Source organism: Pimephales promelas, chromosome 5, assembly GCF_988280905.1.
Source record: "Pimephales promelas chromosome 5, fPimPro1.hap1.1, whole genome shotgun sequence".
Taxonomy (NCBI): Eukaryota; Metazoa; Chordata; class Actinopteri; order Cypriniformes; family Leuciscidae; genus Pimephales; species Pimephales promelas.
Window position 1 is genome coordinate 27463782 of NC_142773.1, and position 27994 is coordinate 27491775.

The following is a 27994-nucleotide window of genomic DNA, read 5'->3' on the forward strand; positions in this document are numbered from 1 at the left end:
CATATGCCACAAATGCGTTCGAATTAGCTTAGCTTGTACTGAACCCAGAATATTTCTTTAAAACGCTAATTTCGTCACAGTTCCGACACATTTTGGATTTTGTATCCAACATTTTCATATAGTCAAAATCAATCTGTGATTAGAAAAATCAACTTTGTTCAATGCATATGCAACGGCAAACTGTCACATTTGTGCACACTTTAATAAAATGTACTTGGATGCGTGTATCTTTTTCAAATGATTCTTGGAGTTAAGGCCATAGAGCTGTATTGTTGAGTCATGTCCCGTCGGTCACATGTTTGTCAGAGGGCTAAAGGAGGAAACTTAATCGAGGGGGGAGGGACAGCTATCAGTGGGTGCCTCAAGGTTGGAAGTGAACGGCATGTGTGTGTAACAGATAGAGAGAGAGGAACAGAGAGAGGTTAGGTAGAAAGTGTAGTGTGTTTCTACTTCCAGAACAGCTTTTCTGTTCTCCAATCACTGCCTTTTTTCACCTCCTGTCCCTCCTCCTCTGTGTCTTTTTCTTTCTTTCGGTGGCTGTTTGGCTTCAGTGGGTCTTTGCCATCACACTACAATGACTGCTGTAGCTGTTGTCTGCCTGCAGTGAGCATTCTGAGGTAAGTCTGTCTCTCTGTGTTTCTCTGTTAGCACAGCTTTTCTTCTCTGTAACAAGGTCTAGTAAAGAGATAGTTCACCCCAAAATTAAAATTAGTTTTATCCTTATGCACACCTTCATCTTCTTCTAAACCTGTACGACTTTTTTTTTTCCCCACCGGGGAAAAACCAAAGAAGATACTTTGAAGAATGTTGGTAACCAAACCATTTAGGTGTCTGTTGACTTTCATTGTATGGACAAAAAAAAGATGCTCTCCAAAATATCTTCTTAAATGGTCCACAGGAAAAAAGGTAGCCATTGGTTTGATGTCTTTGATTTTCTGTTGGATATTCATTTTATAGAAAGTGTACTGTATGTTCATATTTTTATAGAACAGCCTCATAAAGTGTTTGCAGTTGCATTTAGCTACAAATGTAACTACAGCCCTCCCTGTCTTACAAAGTGTTTCCTGCTGGAATTTTTCAATTTCGCACACACTATCAGGGAGAGAGGAATGATACACTTGGAAATATGCTTGAAGGAATCGTAGTGATGTTTTTGCCTGTTTTTGTTGTTGTAATTGGACTGTGATTGTCTGGAATCCGGCACTTTCTCGCTTTCTCTTTGGCCTCTCATCCTCTGTATCCAGCCTAGTGGAGATGAGGATCTAGAGTTACTCTTGGTATCAGAGCAACAATGACTTTGGCCCAGATTAAGATCATTAGATGACTCAGTGATTTTCTAATGGACTGAAATATTGAGGGATTTAGTCTGACAAACCTTTTCTCAACAACAAATCTGCTCTATTTAATGCTCCTATCAAATAGTTGCTAGTAGTAACATACAAATTTTGGCTTTGATTTCTAGTGAATGCATGGACTGATAAAATATATTAGCTTCAGCTTGAATGGATAATAAATCACTTTTCCAAGTAAATACATGTAAATGCAAATGAATCTGAAGATAGTGCTATGTAATGCAATGTTAAGTGTCTACATGGCTCTGACTTTTTTCTATTTCTGACTGTCTAGTGTCATCAGGCCAATGGCACAAATAGCATAGCAATAGGCAATGTTATTGTGATAATTGCATGCTGTAAAGAAACTGCACTATTGTACTGTTTGAGAAACTATAATTTATATCACATACTTCTGTATTTAACGTTTACATGGTGGTATTTGAGCAGCATAAGAATAAGCCTCAGTGTGGATGTTCAAATAGTCTCTGGGGAGCATCTTTGCTGAATCACTATCCTCAGTCACCTTTAGAGTACAAACACACAGTGCCACCCAAAACTCTGCAGATACATTGGAAATCTGGGCTTTTTTTTTGTTGAAATCTAAATGAAAAGAAACGTTTGGCACTAATATAAAACAACAACAAAAAATTGGACACAAAGAAAACAAAGAAAAGTTAAGAGAAACGATGCATTATACTTTTAGGACACATTGCAAATCTTTTTTTTTTTAAATTTAACTCTGCACATAAAGTAAAGGTTTTGAATTTTCAATTAAAAAACTAAATTAAGCAAAGAAATGCTGTAAAATATTTGAGATTGTACAATATTTCTGGGTGACTAAATGAGCAAATTTATGACATTGACCATCCTTTGTATTAAAGGTCAGATTTTCTTGTTGGATCATTCTCAAATCATTTGCATTTTACAGTTACATTTTATATTTACAAAACATGCTGGACAATATGATCATCAGTTTTTACTCAAACATGTGGAGTTAAAAGTAGGGTTGGTTATTTTTGGAGAGGCTAGCATAGCAAGCTAATTTGAAAGCATAAGATCCCACCCTCCCTTCATAGGGTCTCCAAAGCCACACCTCCTCCAAAACATGCATACAGCAGGGAGCAAACAAAAGCGTAACGAGAGAAGGCGTTGTGCTTGTGTCTCCAAGCAGATAACATTACAATAATAATGAACATAAACAACTTAAAGTCCCCATGAAAACAAAATTGAACCTATTTACTTTGTTAGCGCATATTACTAGTCTTGTGGTGAACAATTAATCCGTGCAAGTGAATATATATTAAAAAAATGTTTTACCTTAGTAATCTTTAATCAAAATCTGAAAAGTTACTTCCGGTCTGGAACGGTTTCTTTTTCTGATGACGTAGGTTTCACAGTTTGGGTGGGGAAACGCTTAACCACTCCCCTCAAACCGTTAGTTTGCTATGGGCGAGAGATGGAGAGGAGGAGCGCTAGAGTAAAACCCTGCCCTCTGTTCAATATTCCGTTTCACTTGGAAATACGTCACAGCACTGGAGAAAAATCGTTTGCAACTTCCGGTTCACGGGGACTTTAAAGAAATTAATATTAAGTCATTAATTACTTACCCCCATGCTGTACCAACCCCGTAAGACCTTTGTTCATCTTCGGAACACAAATGAAGATATTTTGCTGTTTTGCTGTATTTTGCTACATAGGCATGCGTCGTGGAAATCTCTTGAACTCTCGTCTCAGGCCCACAAGGAAGAAAAGGAATAGTCGAATAAAGTCGCTATTTTTGTTTGTTTTTCGCACAAAAAGTATTCTCGTCGCTTGATAAACTTATACTTTAGCCACTGTTGTCACATGGAATATTTAAACATTTTCTTCATTGACTTTCTGGGCCGTCAAGTTTCGATCCCTTAGGCAGCCTATGTAGCAAAATATCTTCATTTGTAGTCAGAAGACGAACGAAGGTCTTACGGGGTTGGTACAGCATGGGGGTGATTAAATGTCTGGGATTCGGCTTTGCATTCTACAGTCACCATTCATTGTGTGGCAAGCAGGACGAGGATAGGGTGGGAGAGGTTGGTGCCGTGATTAACAATGAGCGACACCTTTGAGACGCATCGGTCTCGTATCTCTCACGGAGGAGTGGGGATTTTTTTTTACAATGTTAAAACGCACATCAATCGATCACTTGTTTAGCTTTCATGTTAACACTACATTCAGATTCACCAATCGGAATGAATTCAGTTAGATTGAAACAAAAGCTGTGCATGTAAACAATGAATGGCGTCTGCAGAAAGCAAAAGCTGAATCCCGGACATCGACGGCGAAGAGGATGGTAACCCTACTACTCGGCTTTCTCCACAGAACAAGAGCCTGCTAGCTTAGCTTCCAAAAAAAGATGTGTTTATGTGTACATTCTGTGAGTGAAATCCCACCCTCTATGGGCGGGTTGAGAACATGCGGAACAGCCCCTACCACTGACTGTAGTCTTTAGCCTCTGGCCAAAAAACCCTCCGATGATGCAAAATGACGATTTTTGCGTCACGGAGGATTTTTTCCAAACAAAAAAATGCATAGATCTCTCGTCTCAGGGGGATATGAGGGTGCAAAGCATGTTAATTAGACAATACTACAGGTTTTCTAATACAAAGCTCAATGCTAAATCCTGAAATATCCCTTTAAGAATTAAGCATTGTTTGTGAAACCAGGAAATGAAGAATACGTACACGAACAGGGCACCTTAACCAAAATGTGGTCATATCATTTAACACATGGCTCTGAACAATATCATTGCACAGTTTAAAATGGTACGTTGATGCAAATAACATTTGTAAAACTTTTTCGTGATAAAGCTTTGAAGACACTTTATATCCTAATAATAAAGGAAACAGTGCACATGAACTCTAGCTATTATAACTACTGAGCCTTGAAAAGAGTGTTCTCTGTTTAGGCAAGTGCATGCTTCACCAACGTCACACACATTATATAACTTTTGAATGGAGGGTGCCACAGGAAACTTTAAGAAAGAGTCAGGGGAAGTAGATAAGCAGAGACTGCTGCAGCAATGTTTTCTCATACTTAGGCCTTCACAGGTATGAATTATTATTTTGAAGTTGTTTGTATTCCATAGTTTCTCTCTCTCTCTTAAATGTAATGGCTTGGTGTTAAGCTGTAAGTGGAATATTTCAAAAAGTGCTGATGGTTCTGTAGGAAGAAATGCATTATTTGACCTTTCACATACTGCGATCTTACACCTACATCTTTATCGATTCGAATTAGGATGTGACTTCTATTTTTGGTGTTTTCCATTGAGTAATGTTGCAGAATTTCCTGTGATCTGCCCAATTTATATAAAATGCTGTTACTGTGATATTGTATCTGAGCTTTGACCTTGTTGTTGACTGATGCTCAGACAGTGTCTGAATATCTCTCTAACGGAGTGTACAAACATCAAGTTGAAGATTAAATATAGGATTGAAAAGCACGTCTTCAGTTTTCTTGAAAACTCAAGGATGGGGAAATGCCTTTCATGGAAGTATGATTTATATTTCACAATTGAGAATGTATTTTTAAACTTGACAATGTGCATATGTTGCAATTGTTTATTTTATTATGTGGTTTACTCTCATCATAATGTAATGAAATGCCATATGAGAAAAATATAGTTCTGCTGGGTCTTTAAAAGCCTTCCAGCAATATGCATTTACAGCTATTCACAGAATTGATCATTTATGTTACTATTTAACTCTATGGATCTTTACTTTAGGGCTTTAAAGCCATTAATGGACAGGCTTTAATGGCCATTAAAGCCTAGCAATCTCTTTAGAATTGAGAGCTTTCTCAGTGCTGAATTTCTAAATAAACTACAAAAACAATCTCGTGGAGGAAAAAAAAATTAAGGTTGTCTGTAAGACATTGCTGCATGTCATTGTTGAGTTTATATATATATTATATATTATCCATTTTCATGGAACTTTTAACCATTTTCTGTGTGTCACATCAGGTTATGCTGCCCGAAAGTTCCCAGTTGAGTCTGAATGAAAGAGAAAAGGGCTAAAGCCAGCGCACTTTACAGCATCACCCACAAACCTGACCATAAGCAATGAGTGACCCTCAGGACGCCAGTGACGTCACTTCTGCCGCAGGCTTGACAAGACATTTGGTAAGTAATCTTTAACTTGTTCATGTTTTAATTTTTAGATTTGATTCACGAGTTTTCATCCATCTTACACACTAAATGTTAGTAAATCTGGCAAGTTTACAATGACCTTGATTACTTTTTTAAGGCATATTCCTGCTGTAAATTATACAGGGAAGTGTTTCAGACTGATTAATATGGGTAAATTGTCTTTTTGAACTATTCATATAAGAACTGCATCATAAAGAGTCATTCTGTTCGAGAATCGGACTACACTGGTTGCGGTGTATGTTTTTAAACATACAGACTCATAAGAGTCCTTTGCTTGTGAATCTAATTACACTGGTCCGTTGAGTTTTTGGCATGAAGCCCTCAAGTACAGCTCAATAGAAAGACATGTTGTGGTTGCAAAGTTTTGTACCCACTGTAAAAAAATAAAATAAAATGGAAAATGTATTGGTAATCTTCTACAAGGACATTATCTGGTAATTTTATGGACAATTTAAGGCATAGTGATGTTTAGGGACATCATTAGGTATCTGTTTTGCTGATTTGTGGAGACTCAAGCAGTTGTCAGATCACTTATTGAAACAATTGCCACTTATCCTCCTGGGGTCTGATTCACTATGATTTAGAAACAATCAGTGTAGCCCTGGAGACAGAGCCATCCTAATGTGCCGTACCCAGAAATCAATTTACATCTGAGGAACATCTTGTGCTTGTTGTGCTATTATACAGCTGTGATGAAGACTTGCTGTGCCGATTGTGTCTTGGTTTTTAAATATTTTTATATAAGTCCCTGAGAAACTGTAGTGTTTAATTAGCCTTTATTTGGGTGGTTTTCTGTTCCTCGTGGCTTAATGGACTTCCTCCTTACGCTCAAGGTGGGTACAGGGGCTCTCAGCAGTGACATTAGAGAATTTAAACCTATAAACAAAACTGTTGTTGATCAAGGCTCATATTGATGACTTCAGAGTGAATAATGTTGCATAATAGCTCCTTAAATAGGCTAATAATCTCAACTGGAGTAAGACTTTAATTACTTTAACTTACTAGACTGTTGTAAGTTAACAGTAAGACTGTAATTTACTTTAGTCCCAGACTAAATGCATGTTTGAGCTGAGTTTTAACTAAAAGCAACTTGCTCTGGCATCTTAAAATATGTCAGTGCCATTGTTTTGTATCAAGATGCACAACAGTAATGTTTTTTTTTTCTAAGGCACATTTAAAAAGCTACTTAAATGTCCTAATTGAACTAAGGCCTTGACATGACTTAATCTAATCCTTGTCTGTGAAACCAGGCCTAACTGTCTTCTAATTTAGGTTATATATCAGTGTTACAGTGAAAATTGCATTAAGATGCAGAGAAACAAGGGTTGCAAACAAGATACCCACACTGCAAATATAATTTTTGTCTTGTTTAATAGACAAATCTTTAAACAAGATACATTTGCATCAGAAGCAAATTTTTTAACATATTGGCCTGGTTTCACAGACAGGGTTTAGATTAATCCAGGATTAGGCCTTAGTTCAATTAGGACATGTAAAACTCCAGTCCGTAAAAAGTGAATGAACTATTAACTGACAGCCTCACAGTCTCCTCAAACAATATGTTCATTCGCACTGTGCCGTGCCGAGGTACAACTCGCGTAAAGTTGATAATTCTGCGAATAACTGAAATTGCAGATTTCGAACAGAGATGGCGACAAAGACGAAAAACTCTGAACTGCAGCTTTAAGTAGCTTTTAAAAACATGCTTAGAAAAAAACATTATTTGGTGTGCAAAAAATGGCACTGACATATTTTAAGATATTTCAGTAGAAGTTGCTTTCAGTTAAAACAGCTTAAACATGTATTTTAGTCTGGGACTAGACATAAGTCTTGTCTGTGAAACCGGACAATTAATACTTATTTTCAGAAAACCCTGAATTGATTATACTTTTAATAACCCAGTGACATTTTTCTAGGCATAAACCTAAATAATGTATTTAAAAAATATGTAATTCATTCATAAAATAAATATTTTCCTAATTTAAATTATTTACTTGAGTACATAAAATATAGAAATAATGTTTCATTATAATAAGTGAAGTGTAGTCAAAAAAATGACTGACAAAAATGATTACATTATTTAATGTAAAACCAGACAAAATTCCTAAACAATGAAAAAATTCAGTGCAGTTGATTAACAGTCTTTAAAAGATGATGGGATGATGTCAGTTCATTATATCATTTCAGACATAAAGTGGAAATTGTTACATGAAATGGCTCTTAAAATAAAGATCTCCTCAAAGTGGATGGAACAGAACATCCTGAAACGTAATTTTAATTCCTGATTAGATGGTGTTTAAACATTATGCAGAAGATTAGGGTTTTTTTGTGTGATGAGATAAAAGAGCTAAACAAATGTCAATCAGCGGATTCTGTGTGAAGTCATTCTCTTTCTGGTAAAACGATCATGTAATTCTGCAGGATCGTAGCTCATTCATTCATTGTTCCAGAAATTAAAACGGTGCTCAGATCGCACAGAGGCAATTTCACTTCTGTGGGAAAATGTAAGTCAGTATGAGTCTCTTACTGTGTAAATGGAGTGATGAAAGTGAAGTAATAGGAGCATCATATTTCATCCTTTGTAAAGAAAATAGAGAAATCCTGTGTAGAGAATTCAGTATTCAGGAACACAATACTTTGAGTTATATCACAAATATTTGAGTCAGGTGTCCATAAGAGACCAAAACAGAGAGGTGGAATGTGTGTGTTTACAGGGGCCTCATGCGCCTGAGGAACCAGTAGCAGTAAGAAGTAAGTACACATACTCTTTACCTCGCCCAAGGGACCAAGTTGGTTCCCCAGGTGCATGAGGTTCTAACCAGGGGGTCACAACAAGATTCCAGGGACATATTTTCATACAACTTTAGGGATTTAGGGATTTGAGATAATATACGATTAAGCGTATACACAATCAGTCCCATCATCCATGTTTGAGATTTAATATAAATGAGGAGTGGTCTAATATGATTTTAGTGTAGACGGAGCTCCATGACAAAATCTAGTATCACTTGTCCTGTCAAAAGTTTTTTTGGGTTGCCATTGATTAGGATATGATGCAGGACATACTGTATAAGGGGCCATTAACACTGAATGTTTTTTGTGTTAAAACGCAAGATGCAGGGCAGTGGAATGGAAAAAAAATCGTCAATCTTGGGCATGTTTGCATAGAAAAGTAAAAATCATAGCAAAAACATTCTGTGTGAACAGGTCAGAATAGGATTAAAGGGGATCTGGGTTCAAATCCCAATCTATGTACTGTATGTGTTTGCCTATTAATACCAACTTTACTTGATAAACAGCGAAATTTTGTTGTTTTGAGAAAAGCAGCTTTGATATTTTGACTTCTTTTATGTTCCAAAATATTATGCAAATGACTTGTGGGAGGTGAAATGTCTTTGGATGGCCTAAATTTAGACGTGTGAATGGCTGGTTTCAGTCACAGTATTTATTTCCTAAGAACCGGTAACTAGTTCTTCAAATAGGAAAAAGACGACACGACACATGGAAGGGATCAGGATTTGACCATAGATATGGTAGATGATGTCATAGGCTGGGGGTGTAGATAAGTGTCTGATTACTTCATGCTGCTTCCTTTACTTGACAGCTATCTAGTATGTGGTTGCCATGGTTATATACTGCAGATACCTTTCGGTGTCCTGACTGTCAGCTGGTCACTGTGTGTGTTTTCTGGTTCACAGCATTGGGTATTTGGTATTCTGATGTCTTACCAGGCTTCTTAACAAGGCCCAACAGTTTTACAAGTAAGACAATACTTCATCTGTGTCCTCGACACGTTTAGCATCCCGAACTTGACTTCATGTTCTACTTGAGCAACAGCTTCTGTGAGTGGCTGTAGGAGTGCTGACTCACTCTCTGTGGCATAGGGGGAATGAACTACATGAAGCTGTTTCTTGGTTGTGTGTGCGTGCCAGAGCCTGGTATCTGTGGGCATGTTAGTTTTACCCGGACAGGGCCCCCCCCCTGTCAAAACACTGAATTAAATTGAGCACAAGATCACAAGCCTCAGTTTATCCTCAGGATAGCATACCACAGACAGCGGGGGGGAAGAAACGGAATGAGAGAATGAGTGTAGAGAGGGCAAAAAAAAAAAAAAGAATGGATGTCCATAAACCTACAGATATGAAATTTACTGTGTAGTACCTGAAGAAAGCATCCATTTGCATTCACTTTTATTTTATTAGGTGGCACAAGACCCTGGAAGTGTGTGATTTGGAATCCGACTTCTTTATGAGGGCTCAGTTCTGCATCCAGGTTTTATTTTTTACCAGTCACCTATGACTGATCATTTGGCTGATGACACTGATTCACTGAAGGCAAAAGTACATTTCATTGTTTCTTGTGGTGGACGAGGTCGAGGGACGTGAGAGGACAGCACTGGTCGAGACTTCCTCTCACGTCCCTCGACCTCATTCCTGCATGCTCACCACAACCCTTAAAAACCTAGACCATTTTTGGAGCACCTGCTCTGCCTGTTCTTTTCTTTGTTTTTCTAAGAGTTCACCCAAAAATGAAAATTCTGTCAGTATTTACTCACCCTCAAGTTGTTCCAAACCTCTATGTGTTTATTTGTTCTGCTGAACACAAAGGAAGATATTTGGAAGAATGTTTTAATCAAACCGATCTCATTCCCCATTGACTACCATAGTATGTATTTTTTCCTACTATGGTAGTCAATGGGGAATGAGATCTGTTTGATTAAAACATTCTTCCAAATATCTTCCTTTGTGTATAGCAGAACAAATAAACACATAGAGGTTTGGAACAACATGAGGTAAATAACATGAGTAAATACTGACAGAATTTTCATTTTTGGGTGAACTAACTATCTCAAGTCTATCTAAGTCTGTATCATTTAAATAATCCAATTTTTTTCCAATAAAATTTTACAATTTTACTGTTTTACTGTATTTTGAATCAAATAAATGCTGCTTTGGTGAGCATAAGACGTCCCAAACTTTTCAACGGCAGTATTTTCTTCTTTTTTCTCCTTATTTGTGTTAAAAACATTTTAAATAACTTTAACTAAATAACTTTAACTTTAACTAAATAATTTTATGTAAAGCACTCTGAATTACCATGGTGTGTTAAATTTGCTATAAAACCAAACTCATCTCACCTGGCAATAATAAAAAAAAATTGAAGAACCTGAGAATCCATGTCTGTTAATATTTTCTCTTTTGTTATGTGTAGCCTGTTGCAGTGCATTCTCCCCCCCAGCGATGTGACGATGATGACGAAGGGGACTTGAACAAGACACTGGGAGTGCAGCGCTTCCAGCAGATCCTCACTCCCGCCCCGCGCGTGCCCATCGAACAACACCGCACATTTAATGAGGAGGACTTTGAGTGTGAGAGCTTGACTCCTCATGCATTTGATCTATTGCCTCAATATAGAGAATGTTATCATAAACCATTATATTAAATGAGAATGCATATTTATGTGACTGTTCACAGTGTTTATGCAGTGTTTAAATTAAAAATGTAGATATTTATCTCCAAATGTGAACTTTAAAGACAGTGATAGAAACAAAATTAGATGGGAGGGAAAAATGTATTTCAAGTATAATATGAATTGTGTTCCCCTGAGAAACTTTGCTATCAAAAAAACATTTTGCATTCTCTCCCAAAACTATTGTGTTTCCACTTTCCAGAGAATCTTTGCATTCACTCTCAAAGCCCTGAAATATAGTTTTTCATCCTACCTCATATTATTTCCATCACAAAGTTTTCTGAGGAAACTGAGAAGTTTTGTGAGAGAACACAATATTTCCTCCCATCTATTTTTTTTACCATCACCATGTCCCTTAAGGGGCTCCATAGTAAGGGTTTTTCTAAATCTGTGATGTTTGTGGTATTTGTAGATCACCGTCACACCTCTCTACACGTTCACCACCCTCTGTCTAAACATCTCCCAGAGGGCCGGAGGAAAAAGCCCGGGCGGAAACGGAAGGACTCAGGACGGAGTAGGAGTTCATCCATGGGAGCAGCTCCCCCGATTGATGAGGATGATGAGGATGAAGAGGTGGATGAAGATTCCTGCAGCCAGCAGGAAAGGGAGGAAAATGTCACCACTACACCTACACCGGACACAGACACAGAGGTCATAGAGCGGGCAGAGGTAATCAAGGGTCACATCATGCACATACACACACAACATATCATGACCTTGCTAACCTTTTTCTCTTCGGCCTGCAGTTTTTTGTATCACAAGATGACCCCAACTCCACTGTAAAAAAGAACGGTAAAGCCTCGGCTCATCGAAAACTGTCAATCATACCCCATTCTACACTTCACACCAGTATCAGCATCCCAGAAGATGTTGCAACAACTGTGTAAGTTAACACGCACGCACAGATAGATTACCTGCATGTTTGTGCTCACCCTAACCTTGTTCTGTTAATTTTGCAGGGGCAGAAATTGGGTTCGTAATCTACCCAATGGCAGACGAGTGTCCGCGCCATGTTTGTTTCCAAGTTCTCCAGACGGCAGCTCTAAGTCCGGTCACAGCTATGATCTGCAGGAGCGCCGCCGCACGGGCAACATGACGGGCACTGCGCTGGCACACTACCAACACATGCCCACTGATGAGAGCGAAGCACAGACGCTCGCCACGGTTGACCTGGATGGCATTAAGAGTGAGTATGTTTGGGTAAAATCTGACATAAACTTGACAATGTAAGACCACTGGAGAGTTGTATCATTTATTTATATTTAAATATATATTATATTTTATTAAACTATGCAATGCCCCTCTAAAAATTGGGGACCTGAAGAAGTCTCTTTTCACCAAGGCTTCATTCGATAAAATATACAGTAACAACAGTAATAGTATGAAATATTTGTTTTTGGTTTAATATATTTTTAAAAAAAAATCCTGTAATGGCAAAGCTAAATTTTCAGCATCATTACTCATCTTCAGTGTTTTACATGATCCTAATATGCACAATCATTCTAATACGGTGATTTGACATTCCATTGATTTCTTAAAATCAATGTTGAATATTTATATGAAAACTGTGATAATTTTTTTTATGAATAAAAAAAAAATACAAAAGAACAGTATTTATTTGAAATATATATTTTTTGTAACAAAAGTCTTTCTTTCAAATAAAATCCTACTGACCCCAAACTTTTGAACGGTAGTGTATATTTTTATATATATTAATGTCTGTATGGAAATGCACAGCCAGCTGTGTGGGCTTTAGTACATCAGTGTGAGCACAGATACTAGTAATAACAATGATTAGAAGAAGAAGAATGATGATGATGATTATTATTAAATAGACAATGATATACGGTTTCTCAAAAAATAATATAGACAATTCATAATAAAATACAACCTATAAAATATTTCCAAAATACCCCTGAAACCTGTTTAAATGCCTTCTAGGCCTAGGGTATATAATATAATAATAATATAATATAATATAATATAATATAATATAATATAATATAATATAATATAATATAATATAATATAATATAATATAATATAATATTATATTATATTAGTTTTTAGTTAGATTGTTTTTCAGTATTAAGTAATATGCCTTGTCAGTTGATCTTAGATCATCAATGACGTGTTTTGAGACCAGGAAAATGTATTTGTTTCCCCAGCTTCTTTTCTTTTCTGTTTTTTTTTTTTTTTTTTCCTAAGGTTACAAAGGACTTCTTTATTTACCTTTCTGTTCTCATTCTTCTGAGAATAAATCATGTTTTCAGTCTGTACATCTAACCATCTATGGCTGTGATTCAGGAATGTGGACATTCTCAAAGGGTACAGAGCTTCCCACTACAACTGTGCCTTTGACGTCTCTTTTGTATCCGTGTGTGTGTGTGTGTGTGCTGAATATACAGACAATTTGACCAAACAATAGATCATTTTGATACATAAAATTGAGTCATGTTCTAGTGACGGCTCAGTGGAGTTTTTCAGTTTGTGTCTCTGTGTTTGGATACTGAGTATTGTGTGTAATGAAGCCAGTATTGTCGAGGAAAGGTAAGCACTAAGTAACAGATACTCACAGACCTTCTGGTGTTTTACAATGGATTCAGTGTTGTACTGACTTGATTGTTGTTTTCAACTCTTGGTTTAGTATTTAAACATTGTCTTGCTGTCTTTCTCGCAGGTCACCGATTTGAAGATGTTCCTGGTGTGCGGCGACACCTGGTTAAGAAGAGCGCTAAAGGTCAGGTGGTTCACATCGGCAAGGACCACAAAGAACCCAGCAGTCGTATCCGTACTAAGCTGGATCGAACCCCACATGAGGTGAGACGGCAGCCAAATAGATAATCTTTATCCTGTCCACTTGGAGCTGTTTTCTAGGTGTTGCGTGTTTGATGTAGTAAATACAAATATTTGCATATGATGTCATCAGTATCACCTTAAAGCTGAAGTGTGTAGTTTATATAGTGTCACTAAATGGAATTGTAAAAATATGATTATTAAAATCTTAAAGGTGCCATCTGGGAAAAAAAATCAATTCATACACCATATTCCATACCAGATGGAGGCAGTATACCTCCAGAAAAATACCTCCGCGGCCGCGCGCAGCCGCGCACTCATGTCTTCAAACAACACGGGCGAGCGGGTCTCCCTCACGCATATTAATCAGTAAAACTAATAGTAAAAGGTTGGAGGACCGCAGTTTCACGTGGATCATTTGGAGATTTTCAGAGATTAGAGACTAAATGAACAACATCTCAATACTAAATTATAAAGGCCGTCTCATTGACAAGCCGGTGCATTTCGACGATATGGGAAAATTAAAGACCAGGCATTTTTAGTTTATGGTATTCGTTTTGTTCATGTTACATTTTTATCATTAGTTTGAATTAATTTAACAGACAGCATTCCCTGATGTGGACCAAGCTAGCGCCTTTCAGAGCTGCCCACTCTCACAAATTCACCGTGAGACACACAACTTTTCACACACTCACGCCACATCCATTTTGTCATGCACAGAAAAGGACACAGAGACCGATCTCAGCTCTCAGATTCTGTTAATTTTATTACGCAATTCAAACAATAAATGCAGTTTTGGCGCTTGTAAATGTTAGACGACAGATCCCTAACGCACGTGAACCGATCATCTCTACTAGCTAATGGTAAACGAACACGAACACTGTTGAAAGATATGTTACAACTTACCAAAATGTATTCCTCATGCATAATATCGACCAATCTTTTATTTAACTCATCCCTGAACTGAAATTTAGTAGCGGGCTGTATTTCCACACGACATCACGACATGACATGCAGGTTCAAGTACACACAAGCTGGCGCGACTTACTCGTGTTACTGCAGTTTGGCTGGTGGTAACGTTGCCCGCCCGCATACCGCCTCCCATGGCCGAAACTGGTATTACGACACCTGCCGGGCCGGGGCTAATAATTTAGGTTATATCTCGGCAGCACTATAACTTGCCAGTTTTTTAATAACATCATTGCACTTATTTCTTCTCATTCTTTTGATGTGTGTAGCTCATTTTTTGGATATTTGTACCTCAATTATTCCATATGGCACCTTTAAAGTCAAATCTTTTTTTGATCGTTTATATATCTGTTGTGTTTTTAATATACTTTAAGACAAACCATGTGCAAATTTATAAGTCAGCGCTGAGTATGTTCTCCTTAAAACTGCGGTGAACCAAAGACATTGGTTCTGACGCCACAAACTACATCGCAACCATTCATGTCACGTGTGATCGTCAATAAGTGAATCTCTGAGCTGGTGTGAGTGAGTGGAGGCAGGGCTAATTTGCATATTCATAGAACCGCATATACTAAATGAAGCAAGGCATGAAGAAAAACAATTTCAAGGAAAAAATGTTTAAATATGTCATTTTAGTGATCAAAGATGAGAAGATAGACAGTTATTGACTACAGGGGGACTTTAAAAGAGTATTTCTCAAAAACTTCCCCATCTGTCACTAGTTGGTCAAACAGCCACACCTCAAACTCAAACACGATTGTTTGAGTCAATATTTCTGTGTTTGCCTGGTCAAAATGCTTTGACACTTTGTAGGAAATCAACACAGTAATACTTTAAATATCGAGCAAATTTCACTCTTTAGCTTTAATGCTTTCTTATACTGGGGAGGACATACGGTAAAGAATAGTTTTAGATTGCATGCTGTACAAATAATGCTGCAGTATCACTACTTGGCTCACTGAGCCTACTGTTGTTTATTAGAGGAGATCATGGCCCTGCTACATGGACCACAGGGCTCGTCATGCCAAACAGCTGAAGGTAGGGTGGCAGAGGGCTGGTATGATTGGTTTGTGGAACAGCTGAAGCTTGTGTTTGGTGTTTAACTACCACTTGTTTGCTGATACCACATCTACCTCTGGTGTTGTGGAAGGCAGAGAATGATCACAGTATCAGAACTGTGTATAACCAAGCTCATACTGGGAAAACTGTACTCGCATAGAGCTGTTCTGTTATTCAATTTTGAGTATTTATGAGTAAAATAAGTTCTTAAAGTACTTAAAGAAACAGCCATTATGTGGATTAAAAACCTTTACAGATTTCACAAAGATGTGAGTTTATGTAGTTTTCCAATCAGGTGACCATTGTAGTCCTTATTATACACTACCAATTAACAGTTTGGGAACAGTAAGATTTTTTTCAAAAGAAATGTATACTTTTAATACTTTGGGAAAGGATGCATTTAATTGGTCAAAAGTGACTTTAACATTGTTACAAAAGATTTCTATTTCACTTAAATGCTGTTCTTTTCAACTTTCTTTTCATCAAAGAATCCAGAAAAATGCCTTTCACAAATATATTAAGCAGCAAACGCGTTTTCAACATTGATAATCATAAAAAAAATGTTTTTTAAGCACCTAAACAATGATTTTTGAAGGATCATGTGACACAGAAGACTTGAGTAACGGCTGCTGTTTGCCACCACAAGAATAAATTAATGTTTTGGGAAATATTTAAATAGAAAATAGTTGTTGCGTTTATAAATTGTAACAACATTTTACAATAGTACTATTTTTACTTTATTTTTCTTCAATTAAATGCACCTTGATGAGTATAATACTTCAAAAACACTAAATCGTACCAAACCCAAACTTTTAAATGGTAGCGGACCTTATCTTATAATTGCTATTTTCAAAGCACACATATTCAGGATTCATATTTGAGGTGTAGAGTTTAAAGTCTCTTCAAGTAGTGTCAACCACATACTGTATTTTACTGATACATTTAAAATTCTATTCTAAAAACCCATTAGAAATTACCTAGGGAACTTCAAATGCTTGAAATTAGTTTTAGGACAACAAATTGAACAGCTCTACTGACAGCACAACAACAGTTGAAATATGCAGAGATTTTTGGCTGGCTTGTCTGAAAAGATTGCTCTGAACTGCAGAAACAGTCTGCTTCCTCTAACAAATGTTATAGCTTTAGCTGCTATGATGCATGAACTATAGAAAGGTTGTGAACCTATAGAAAGGCTAAAGGTTGTGATGTGTTGTAAACCTTTTGCTTAAAGCGTTTTGCATTTCAACCCTGACTCAATTAACACATAATTCCTTATAACTTACTCTGATGACTTTTCATCAAAATAGCTCTATTGGAAATCTGTATAAGAATGTTCATGTAAATGATAAGTGCATGTGCTCTCTCAGGTGTTTGTTGAGCTGAATGAGTTAGTGATGGATAAGAACCAGGAGATGCAGTGGAGGGAAACGGCTCGTTGGATAAAGTTTGAGGAGGATGTGGAGGAGGAGACCGAACGCTGGGGAAAACCTCATGTAGCTTCCCTCTCATTCCGCAGCTTGCTGGAGCTCCGCAGGACCATTTCACATGGTGAGAGAGAGGACAGAGACCAGAGCAGACAGAAATGACTGAAATACAATTCTTTTATTATTGAATCAAATATAACAATATTTTATCTTATATGTATTTAAAGAGGACCTATTATGCTTCTTTACATTTTCAATTTTTTTTTTTTTTGTTTGAGCATGAAAACGTTCTGCAATGTTAAAAAGCACACGGTCCACTCCAAAAGGAGTTATTCTCTATATCAGTAAGCACTGATTGTGAGATCCATGAAACTTTTCGATTGTAGACTTCAGCCAATTCTTCTGGGAATATACGCGTCACAATATTCCTCATTTAAATGGTTTAAATAAAGCGGGAGAAAGAGAGTGTGTGCTCCCCATACATAATAAAACGTACTTTTGTGGAAATAAAAAACATGGAAATAATTTGTATCCTATTGTTTAATATGTTTATTTTAGGGCTGTGAAACGATTAATCGCGATTAATCGCATCCAAAATAAAAGTTTGTGTTTACATAATATATGTGTGTGTAGTGTGTATAATTATTTTGTATATATAAATACACACATATGCATGTATATATTTAAGAAAAATGTGTTATTAATATATCAAATATTTATATATATTTATATATATTACAAATATTTATAAATATATATAAAGTATATACATGCAAATATTTCCAAATATATATAATGCATGCATACATGCATGTGTGTGTATTTATATATACAAAATAAACACTACACACACATATATTATGTAAACACAAACTTTTATTTTGGATGCGATTAATTGTTTCACAGCCCTAGTTTATTTACTTGGTCAGTGTCATAGAGGGTTTTTTTTTTTTTTTTTTTTTTTTTTTTGCAGTTGTTCAGTGATATAAATGAAATCATTTGGCGAATTAAAATGGACCTGTAATGCAGGCAAGACCTACCTACTTTAGCCACGAGTTTCCCTGAAAATAATTGCACACCTAAGTACGTTCGTCAACCAATCAGATTCAAGCGTTCAACTGCCCCAAAGTATAAGTGAAAAATAATGTGTTTTTTAAAACATTCAAGCATGAAAACCTTTTCTAGTAGACCCTAAAGACAAAACCAATCAAGACTTTGTAAAAGGGCATAATGTGGCCTCTTTAAAATATATTCTGAGCACTATATTACAGCCTGCTTGTAACTAAAATGCTTTCGCTGTAATGTCTTTTGGTGTGTCTGATGTATCGATGATATAATTTTACAGGTGCCGTGTTGTTGGACCTGGACCAGAAGACCCTTCCTGGTATTGCTCATCAGGTTGTGGAGCAGATGATTATCACAGATCAGATCAGAGCACAGGACAGAGCCAACGTGCTCCGAGCACTGCTCCTCAAACACAGGTTAGTTCATAAGTTATGTGAACATAACATAGCAATAAATAATATCCCCTTAAAGAGACTCACCTATTCAGGAACATCTCACTCATTTGGATTATGCAGCTGAATCTTCTGCTTTTTGTTCTTCTGTTTGTCAGTCACCCGAGTGACGGTAAGGAGAACAGCTTGTTTAAACGGAACATCTCTGCAACCAGCCTCGGGTCTCTCATATCTCATTACCATAGCAATAACCATATCGCCGCACCCGAGCCCCCTGCCACAGACCCGCTTATTGGAGGACTGCGTAACTTTGAGTCCCGCGGTAGTGTAGACTTGGATAAGAATGAGGTACTGTGTTCATTACAGTCTGGATGTGTGTTTTTGAGAGTCAAAGAAAGGTAAAATAGACAAACAATAGACCCTTTCCTCATTTTTTCCACAGAAAGACACACCCCAGTTTTTTGGTTTGCACAAGGCCAAATCTAAACATGAACTGAAGTTGCTTGAGAAGATTCCAGAGGATGCAGAAGCGACTGTTGTCCTTGTGGGTGAGTTCACTCTCTTGTTATTAGCTTAGTGATAGGCATATGACATACTACTACTACATCTGTTAAAGTCTTGATGCAGATGATCTCGATTTTTACAGGTAGCGTGAATTTCCTGGACCAGCCCACCATGGCCTTTGTGAGACTGCAGGAAGCAGTTCTGTTAGAGTCAGTTCTAGAAGTGCCGATTCCAGTACGGTTTATATTCGTGCTCCTTGGCCCACCCAGCGCCAATGTTGACTACCACCAAATCGGCCGCTCCATATCAACGCTTATGTCAGATAAGGTAAGCACATAAGATATTATCAAGTCTCATTAAATAAATGTATATTCTGGCTTGTTCTATATATATATACACACTACCAGTCACACAAGGATCATGTGACACTGAAGACTGGAGTAATGATGCTGAAAATTCAAATAGAAAACAGTCATTTTAAATTGTCATAATATTTCACAATATTACTAGGTTTTTTTTTTTTAGTTTATATATATATATATAATAAATGCAGCCTTGATGAGCAGAAGAGACTTCTTATAAAAACATTAAACAATCTAAAACTTTTGACCAGTAGTGTGTGTGTGTATATCCTTTAAACAAGACTTTCAGAGAAAGTATTCGACCCGATGTTCTCTTAGTCTCTTATGCTCACCAAGGCAGCATTTATTTGATCAAATATACAGTATTTTGTAACAATGTAAATATCTTGGCGGTCACATTTACTAAATTTAATGCATGCTTGCTGAATAAACTTTAAAAAAGAAAAAAAAATACAAATACAAAACTTTTTGAACAGCTTTGTTGTCTAACTGCTCTGTGAGACATTTTTTCCTCTAAGTAAAAATGTTTTTTCGAACGTCCATTCCAGCACTTTCATGAGGCGGCATATTTGGCAGATGAGCGCCAGGACCTGCTGACAGCAATCAACAGCTTCCTGGACTGCAGTATTGTGCTTCCTCCATCTGAGGTTGGAGGAGATGAGCTGTTGCATTCTATCGCTCGCTTCCAGAAAGAGATTCTGAACAAGAGACATGAGCTAGAGGTCAAACTACAGGCCAAGGAACTTAAAAGCCCCGAGGACATGGGTACAAGGCTTATATGCAGTATTCATAAGTGAACAGTTTCCTGTTTATCCAAAAGTAAATGTACTGAATGACCATTTTTATTGCCCTTTTATTCATTCTAAATGTATTCTTTCAGCCCTTCATGCACCTTTGAAACCTTTAGACGATCCTCTTCAGAGGACGGGTCGGCTGTTTGGCGGGGTTATCAGAGATGCACAGCGCCGCTACCCCAAATACATCAGTGATTTTAAGGATGCCCTAAGTCCTCAATGCATGGCCACAGTCATATTCATTTACTTTGCTGCCCTTTCCCCTGCTATCACCTTTGGAGGACTATTGGGTTAGTTAAAGCTGTTCTTCATATTATTTAAAGCGTTGTTTTTCTGATGCAACTAAAACAAGGCACCATTGCCTGATCAAATAATTTCTCTCTTCCCCAGGTGAAAAGACAGATGGTTTGATCGGTGTGTCAGAGCTGATTATTGCCACAGCCATGCAGGGAATGTTGTTCTGCCTGCTTGGGGCTCAACCTCTGCTGGTGGTGGGCTTCTCTGGACCCCTTCTAGTATTTGAAGAGGCCTACTATTCAGTTAGTGTTTATAATAAATAAATACAAATTCTACAAATTCACTAAGATCAAATTGCGCCCATTGATTTTTGTGCTTTTTAATGATGAACAAATTGCACTGAATTGTGAATAAAGTGCAATTTATATTTAGCCTAATTTGCTTTAGCATTTAAAAAAAACTATGGATTTTGCGTAAGAACAATGTCTCTCTGACAATTTACATTTGAAACGCTTTACAATCAACTCTGTTTGTGAGCTACATATGGCAAGTTATCTATTCACTAAAATACCTTAATCACCTCTTGAGTAATGAAAAGGCCATCTCTGCGTTGCTTTTACAACATTTCAGATCCCCCAGTTCATACCATCTCCGAAAAGCCAAGCCAATGTTGATTCTTGTTTTATTACGAGCTCTGTTTTCGTTCTCTTTTTCAGTGCTTTTTTCAACTCGCCTCTGTTCAGTGCTTTTTTTTTCCCCTGGAGGTTTGATATTTAGCTGGTTTATGTCTAACTGTTAGTTGTGACAACCAATTTATGGCTCACCCACACCATAAACACAATAAACATTAAATAAATTAAAGACACGCACAGGCGAATGATGCATGTATGCAATTTCCTGCAAAATCCATTCTGATAGGACTAAAATATAAACGCTTATAATAGGCTTACCATAGTGAATCAGGGTAAGACTAAAACACTTTTTGGAAGAAGGATTAATGATGTATTGACTGAAGTTTGTAAATTAGAAAAAAAAAGTTACAATTGCTGCATGAAAACTGTTTAGTGAATTCGCCCCACAAACAAATTCAACTGTAAAATGTTTCACTGGAATGATATAGCAGGAAAATCTGAATGTGACCATGAATCCATGTGTTTTTCAGTTCTGCAGGTCCAATGAAATCGAGTTTCTGACAGGACGTGCATGGATTGGAATTTGGTTGGTCATCATTGTAGTTCTCACGGTGGCCTTTGAAGGGAGCTTTCTGGTGCGATTTGTGACACGCTTCACCCAAGAGATCTTCTCCATCCTCATCTCTCTCATCTTCATCTACGAGACCTTCTTCAAGCTGGGCAAAGTATTGAGATGCTATTTGCTGTTTAAACTAACGTTCAATTGTTTGGGGTTGATACGATTTTTAAAATGTTTTCGAAATGTTTTTAATGTTTATGTTCACCCAGGCTGCATTTATTTGATCAAAAATACAATAACATTTGTTAATTTTTTTAAATAAATGTATTCATTAATTAAAATATTACTTTGAACAGTAATGAATGTTTATGAGAGAGGTTTAATTGCAATTAGCAGGTATTCAGACAGTCTTTGTCTACTTTGCAGATCTTTATGGATCATCCTCTCAAGGGCTGCTATATGCCAGAAGAAAATGACACTGCTTTAGCTATACCAACACCCACCAGTGACGGCAGACCTGCAGATACCTCTCAAACCCTGAACCAGCCAAACACAGCTCTCCTCTCCTTGGTGCTCACGTCAGGCACCTTCTTCATTGCCTTTTATCTGCGTAAATTCAAGAACAGCCCCTTTTTCCCTGGCAGTGTAAGCTAGTATCCCAATATGGCATTTACTCGATTCTGTGTGTGATGAAGTGTTAATGACCATAGTGAAATTGAATCTTATTTTTTACACAGCTCCGAAGGGCTATTGGGGATTTTGGAGTTCCTATTGCAATCTCCACCATGGTTCTGTTGGACTACAGCATTAAGGACACTTACACACAGGTGACACATGAAGAATTGATTATATATTTTGATTTATGTATATTGTAACTAGTTTAGTCTTAGTATTGTCCACACAAACATTCAAATTCATTGTACATCAAGCTAGATTTTAAATGACACATTTCAAAATTATTAAAGACCAGCATGATATTAAAGGGATAGTTCACCCAAAAATTGTAATAATTTAAACACCTCATGTTGTTCCAAACTTGTAGGAATTTCTTTGTTCTGCTGAACACAAAAGAAGATATTTGGAAGAATTTGGGTAACCAAATACAAATTACATATTCTTCGAAATATCTTCTTTTGTGTTCAGCAGAACAAAGATATTCATACAGGTTTGAAACAACTTGAAGGCGAGTAAATGACAGAATTTTCTTTTTTGTGGGAACCATCCCTTTACCATGTTTTTTTTAGACATATGGCATTTTGAAGTACTTGAAATTGTAGGAAAAGTTTAATGAAATTAAACCTATAAAATGTTTCTTTTTTAAAATAACGCGCACACACACACACACAAGTTAAGACCAATTTTGTAACTATTAGAAAGTTAGGATAGATTTAGATAGATTTAAAACAGCAATTGAGTTTTTTTCTATGCTTTTTTAGAGACTTTTGATAAGGGACAATTTTGAAAAGTGAATTTAAGACATTTTAATACTTTTTAAACATAAACCCTCCATTGATTAAAGTCCCATTACCATTTACCATGATATTAGATATCATCTCAGTACTTGTTTGTAAAGATGCAGTCACATTTACTATTGTTCAGTGAATTTTTTTCACAGGCCATGTTTAGATATTTTAATAGGAATCAACATTATCTGCAATTTTACATGATTCCCCATGTTGACCAACAGAAAGCTGCTTGGTTTCAAATGAACTAATTTGTGAGCTGTGCTTCATATATTGCTACACTCTAAAAAATGCTGGGTTGTTTTAACCCAATTTTGGGTCAAATATGGACAAACCCGAAATGTTGGGTTAAAAATGTAATGTAAAAATTTAACCCAACGGCTGGGTTAGTCCATATTTGACCCATAGTTGGGTTAAAACAACCCAGCATTTTTTAGAGTGTACACTATCAATATTTTTGCCTGTGAAACTTCGCTAATGTGACCGTGCTTTAAGGGTTGCAAGTTACCCCAAGCTTGTTATTTGATTAGAGACTGGAATATCTCTGCATGTCTTTATGGTCTTTCTTTCCTCTCCATATAGAAACTTAGTGTGCCTGATGGCTTCTCTGTGACCAGCCCGGACAAGCGCGGTTGGTTTATACACCCACTGGGCTCTGATGGCCAGTTCCCCATCTGGATGATGGTTGCCAGCATTCTACCGGCTCTGCTTGTCTACATCCTCATTTTCATGGAGACTCAGATCACTACGTGAGTCACAGGCATTCACTATTCTGATCTGACCATGCCTTCTAAAACCCCTTTTTAATTTTTGTTTATTTTCCTTTACAGTCTTATTGTGAGTAAGAAGGACAGGATGCTGGTTAAGGGGTCAGGGTTTCACTTGGACCTGCTAATCATCGTGGTCGCGGGTGGGATTTCAGCGCTCTTTGGGCTGCCATGGTTGACCGGTGCTACTGTTCGTTCTGTAACTCATGCGAATAGTCTTACGGTCATGAGCAAAGCCGTTGCTCCTGGTGACAAACCTCGAATTAAGGAAGTAAAAGAGCAGAGAGTAACAGGATTTCTGGTGGCTTGTCTTGTAGGTGAGTGGCTTCATTTCAAGGTTGATAAATATATATCTGCACCATATTTGTTAGCCGACAATTTAGTTTATCTCTATCAATTTATATTAGATGTACTGTATAAATTTGTTACATGCCTATTTCTCCTATTTTTACATTTTGTTTAAATTGCCATTATCTAACACTCAATCTAATTTCAATCCAATACTCAAATTAATCTTTAAAATATGAATTATTTAACACTTTAATAACATTTAATACTTAATAATAATTAACTCAATAATACTTTATGATACTTTAATAATTTAATCCAATTAAATTAAATCTTTATCAAATCTTTATCTCACAATGATTTTTTTTCTCCCATACTGTACATTATAATGTTGTAATGCCTAATTCAAAACGCTTGATGTTTGAAATTAAAAATGGTATTCAAAATATTATATAATTTTAATACTGACATTAATTGCTTATAAGCCATTACATGAAAATAATTATTGGTTTATAGAGTGCAACAGTGCCCACTTTTTCGGTGGCGTTGGTTCCGGAAGTATTTTTTTTTTCATTCATTTTTCCTATAGGGATTTCAAAAAAGTATTTGTTTAAAGAATTATAAACCGTGAACCAAGCCAACCAGCTACAATGAGAATCATAACATTACAAGCTTTGATTCGAAGCACAAAAATTATTTAAATCTTAACGGCTTTAGTGATAGAAAGAACTACAATCCCACGAAGCATTGTAAACAGCACAATCCGATTAAAAATATTAAAATACATAAAAGTGTATTGCAAAATATGCATGCAAATATTGAAGTATTTTGATAATGTAGAGAGAACAACTCGATTACATTTTTTTTTACATTACAACTCTATTTGCGGTGCTTCATGGGAGTGGGCGTTTTGGCTCTCTGATGGAATTTTCTGTACAGCAACATGGGTAATGTTTCAACATGAAATCTGCTATTAAACACAATTATTTTAAAATGAAGTTGAAAGAATGCTGGCTAAAAGCTTTAACAGAAGCAAACACTTATCAACCTCATAGTTCACAGTAAGGCTGTCTTTAAAGGAGCTGTATGCAAGAAATTTATTTCAATTTATCATAAATTTTCCCTGATATGTCACTAGACATTAAGAAATCATGAAAGACATTAAGAAATCACCACTCTACAGTAATTTGAAAATGATTGCAGTACCAGTTTTGGCCACAATCTTGCATATGACTTTATATAAGGTTTATAATTTATCATTGAAAGTAATTATTTTTTTTGTTTTTTACTTCTGGAACCTGACAGTTGCTCTCTATTGGTATCAGCTAGAATTTAAAATCAGTGCGTCTCTAGATACATTAGTAGTGAATTACTACTGGTTTCCTTTATATGTTCAGAACTGACAGTAAACCCTCTTCCATCCAAAGGTCTCTCGATTGTAATTGGAGATCTTTTGCGGCAGATTCCTATCGCTGTGTTGTTTGGTATATTCCTCTATATGGGAGTGATGTCTCTCAATGGGATCCAGCTAACAGAACGCACGATGCTGCTATTCATGCCACCGAAGTACCACCCTGACCACACCTATGTCCGCAAGGTTCGTTTCAGAGATTTCAGCTAATCAGAGTATTCACCGTTCTTAAATCAATATTCTGTCGACATTAAGACTGGAATGGCGTTCTCGTCAGATTTAGCTGTGCTTTAACCTTTCGACTCGTCTATTTCAGGTGCGTACTCTCCGCATGCACCTGTTCACGTGTTTGCAGCTGGTGTGCCTGGCTGTGCTGTGGATTGTAATGTCAACCGCGGCCTCTTTAGCCTTCCCGTTTGTCCTTGTCCTCACTGTGCCATTCAGGAGGTTCCTGTTGTCCCGAATATTTACTCAACGTGAGATACAATGTGTAGGTGTTTCTTTTCTTTTAGTTTAAAGGCTAAATGCTATTTGTAGCTATTGTGTTTAATATAGTGTGTTCAATACTAAAATATAAACCTGTTTTAGTCTTACCCCTACAAATACACTTTAAGATGCATTCTCTAAAAATGTGTCTAATTATATCTTATGTAAACATGTTGTATTACAGCTATAATGGTTAATAGTATATATACAAGACTAATAATACAATGTGAAACCTTTAACACTGTTCATTTTGTCTGTGCGACAGCTTGACGCAGATGATGCAGAGCCGTCATTTGATGACAGAGAAGGCCAAGATGAATATACAGAGATGCAAATGCCAGTATGACCTCATTCCTCTTCTGTCACTACCTGATTTTCTTTTCAGGCAGAGATGCCCAAATGTACTGCCTGTCTTTTTTTTCTTTCTTTAATCAATGTTTGTCTCTTTTTTTTTTTTTGCTTAATTCATGGAGATGTTATATTTATACATGTGTTCAAGTATTGAATAGTTGCTCTGTATCACCTCTATCTGTTGCGTGAAGAAATATTTGTCGCCTGTACTATTAATATTTTATCAGTTTATTTATCAGAGTTGAAATGTTATTGTGCAATGTGTGTTGTGGAGCGTTAAATGAATTTATGATCTCGTCAGCTCAAAATGGTACAGGAAGCACTTAAATGAAGCTATTTTTACTGCCCATCAGTTTGTTTGTTTCATTGGAAGATTGCATATAGTGTACTGCTAAAAATGAACAACTGTACAGAATAACATTAATGCAAATTGTGTACACTGTATGTATGTATATCTGTGTTCAATATTTTTGTATCTAAACAGAGATATATATCTATAATGCCACTAGTGATGAAATACAGGTTGCAGTCACAAGTTTAATTGGAAGAAGAAAAGATATATTTGTCACAACTGTGAATATGTTGTCTTTTGAAAATGGTTGCATAGCTATTTTGAAACCAGTTTTCTCACCAGAGCACCAAAGAGGAATGCATTTATATCTCACAAACACTAAGGGAATCTAAGGGAAGCAGTCTTAAAAAGTTGAAATAATAGATGAAGACACAAAAAGAGTCATTTGATTATGGTTGATTTTTATTTACCCAGTTTGTATGAGAGAAAAGCCAGTCGTTGTTAAAAGGAATGTTTTATGGAGTTCGAAGGGTTGTGTTTTACACTATCTCTGCTATGTTGAATAATGTTGTTATGATTTAAATATCACCAAGCACACTTGTGAAATGGTTTGATCGTTCACTGCACTACTGTTTAGTTTTATTAACAGGTTCCATAGGTGGATATTTGCTGTTTGAGGTACTGATTTAGAATGTAAACAATTAAGAAGCAAGTGTAGATCTGGTATAATTATGTATCATGTGTATCAGGTACATTCCAGTGACCAAGATGATCTTGCGAATAATTAATTTTATAAAGAAGGGCCTACATCTAAGATGTCGTTTAGTCTGTTGTGTATGGTTTAAAGGTGTCAAATTGTGTATTTTCCTTTTTTAAAACAGTTCAATCTACTGTTTTCTTAACTATCCCACACACTGTAGCTAGTAGTGCCTTTATTCACTCGATTGTTCCTTTCAGATAAAATATTGCTTTTAAAAAGCTGAAGTGACCTTAGCAAGAGAACACAGCAGATGTGATTGAGAAAGAGGTGTTCAATAAGAGATTTTTGTGATTATTAATTATTATATTACTGTGGAATGTCAATGATTTGGGCAAATGTTTTAGTTTTAGCTCTGTAAATATTTAGAGTACAGGCCCAATAAAATAAAATAATGGATCTG

The 27994-nt window shown here is 36.5% G+C and overlaps 1 protein-coding gene across 1 annotated transcript; it reads left to right on the forward strand.

Annotated features, from left to right (window-relative positions):
* Positions 1–354: 354 nt before the first annotated feature.
* On the forward strand, positions 355–27990 carry slc4a2a (solute carrier family 4 member 2a). The gene is made up of 23 exons (XM_039676195.2): positions 355–617; positions 5329–5487; positions 10726–10882; positions 11396–11652; positions 11730–11866; positions 11943–12169; positions 13664–13803; positions 17175–17355; positions 18577–18712; positions 18847–19036; positions 19131–19236; positions 19335–19519; positions 20103–20319; positions 20435–20638; positions 20739–20887; positions 21748–21942; positions 22203–22421; positions 22514–22603; positions 23822–23988; positions 24070–24323; positions 25722–25891; positions 26022–26195; positions 26457–27990. Exons 2-23 carry the CDS (start codon positions 5428–5430, stop codon positions 26535–26537), a joined length of 3696 nt encoding a protein of 1231 aa, XP_039532129.2. The 5' UTR covers positions 355–617; positions 5329–5427; the 3' UTR covers positions 26538–27990.
* Positions 27991–27994: the final 4 nt, after the last annotated feature.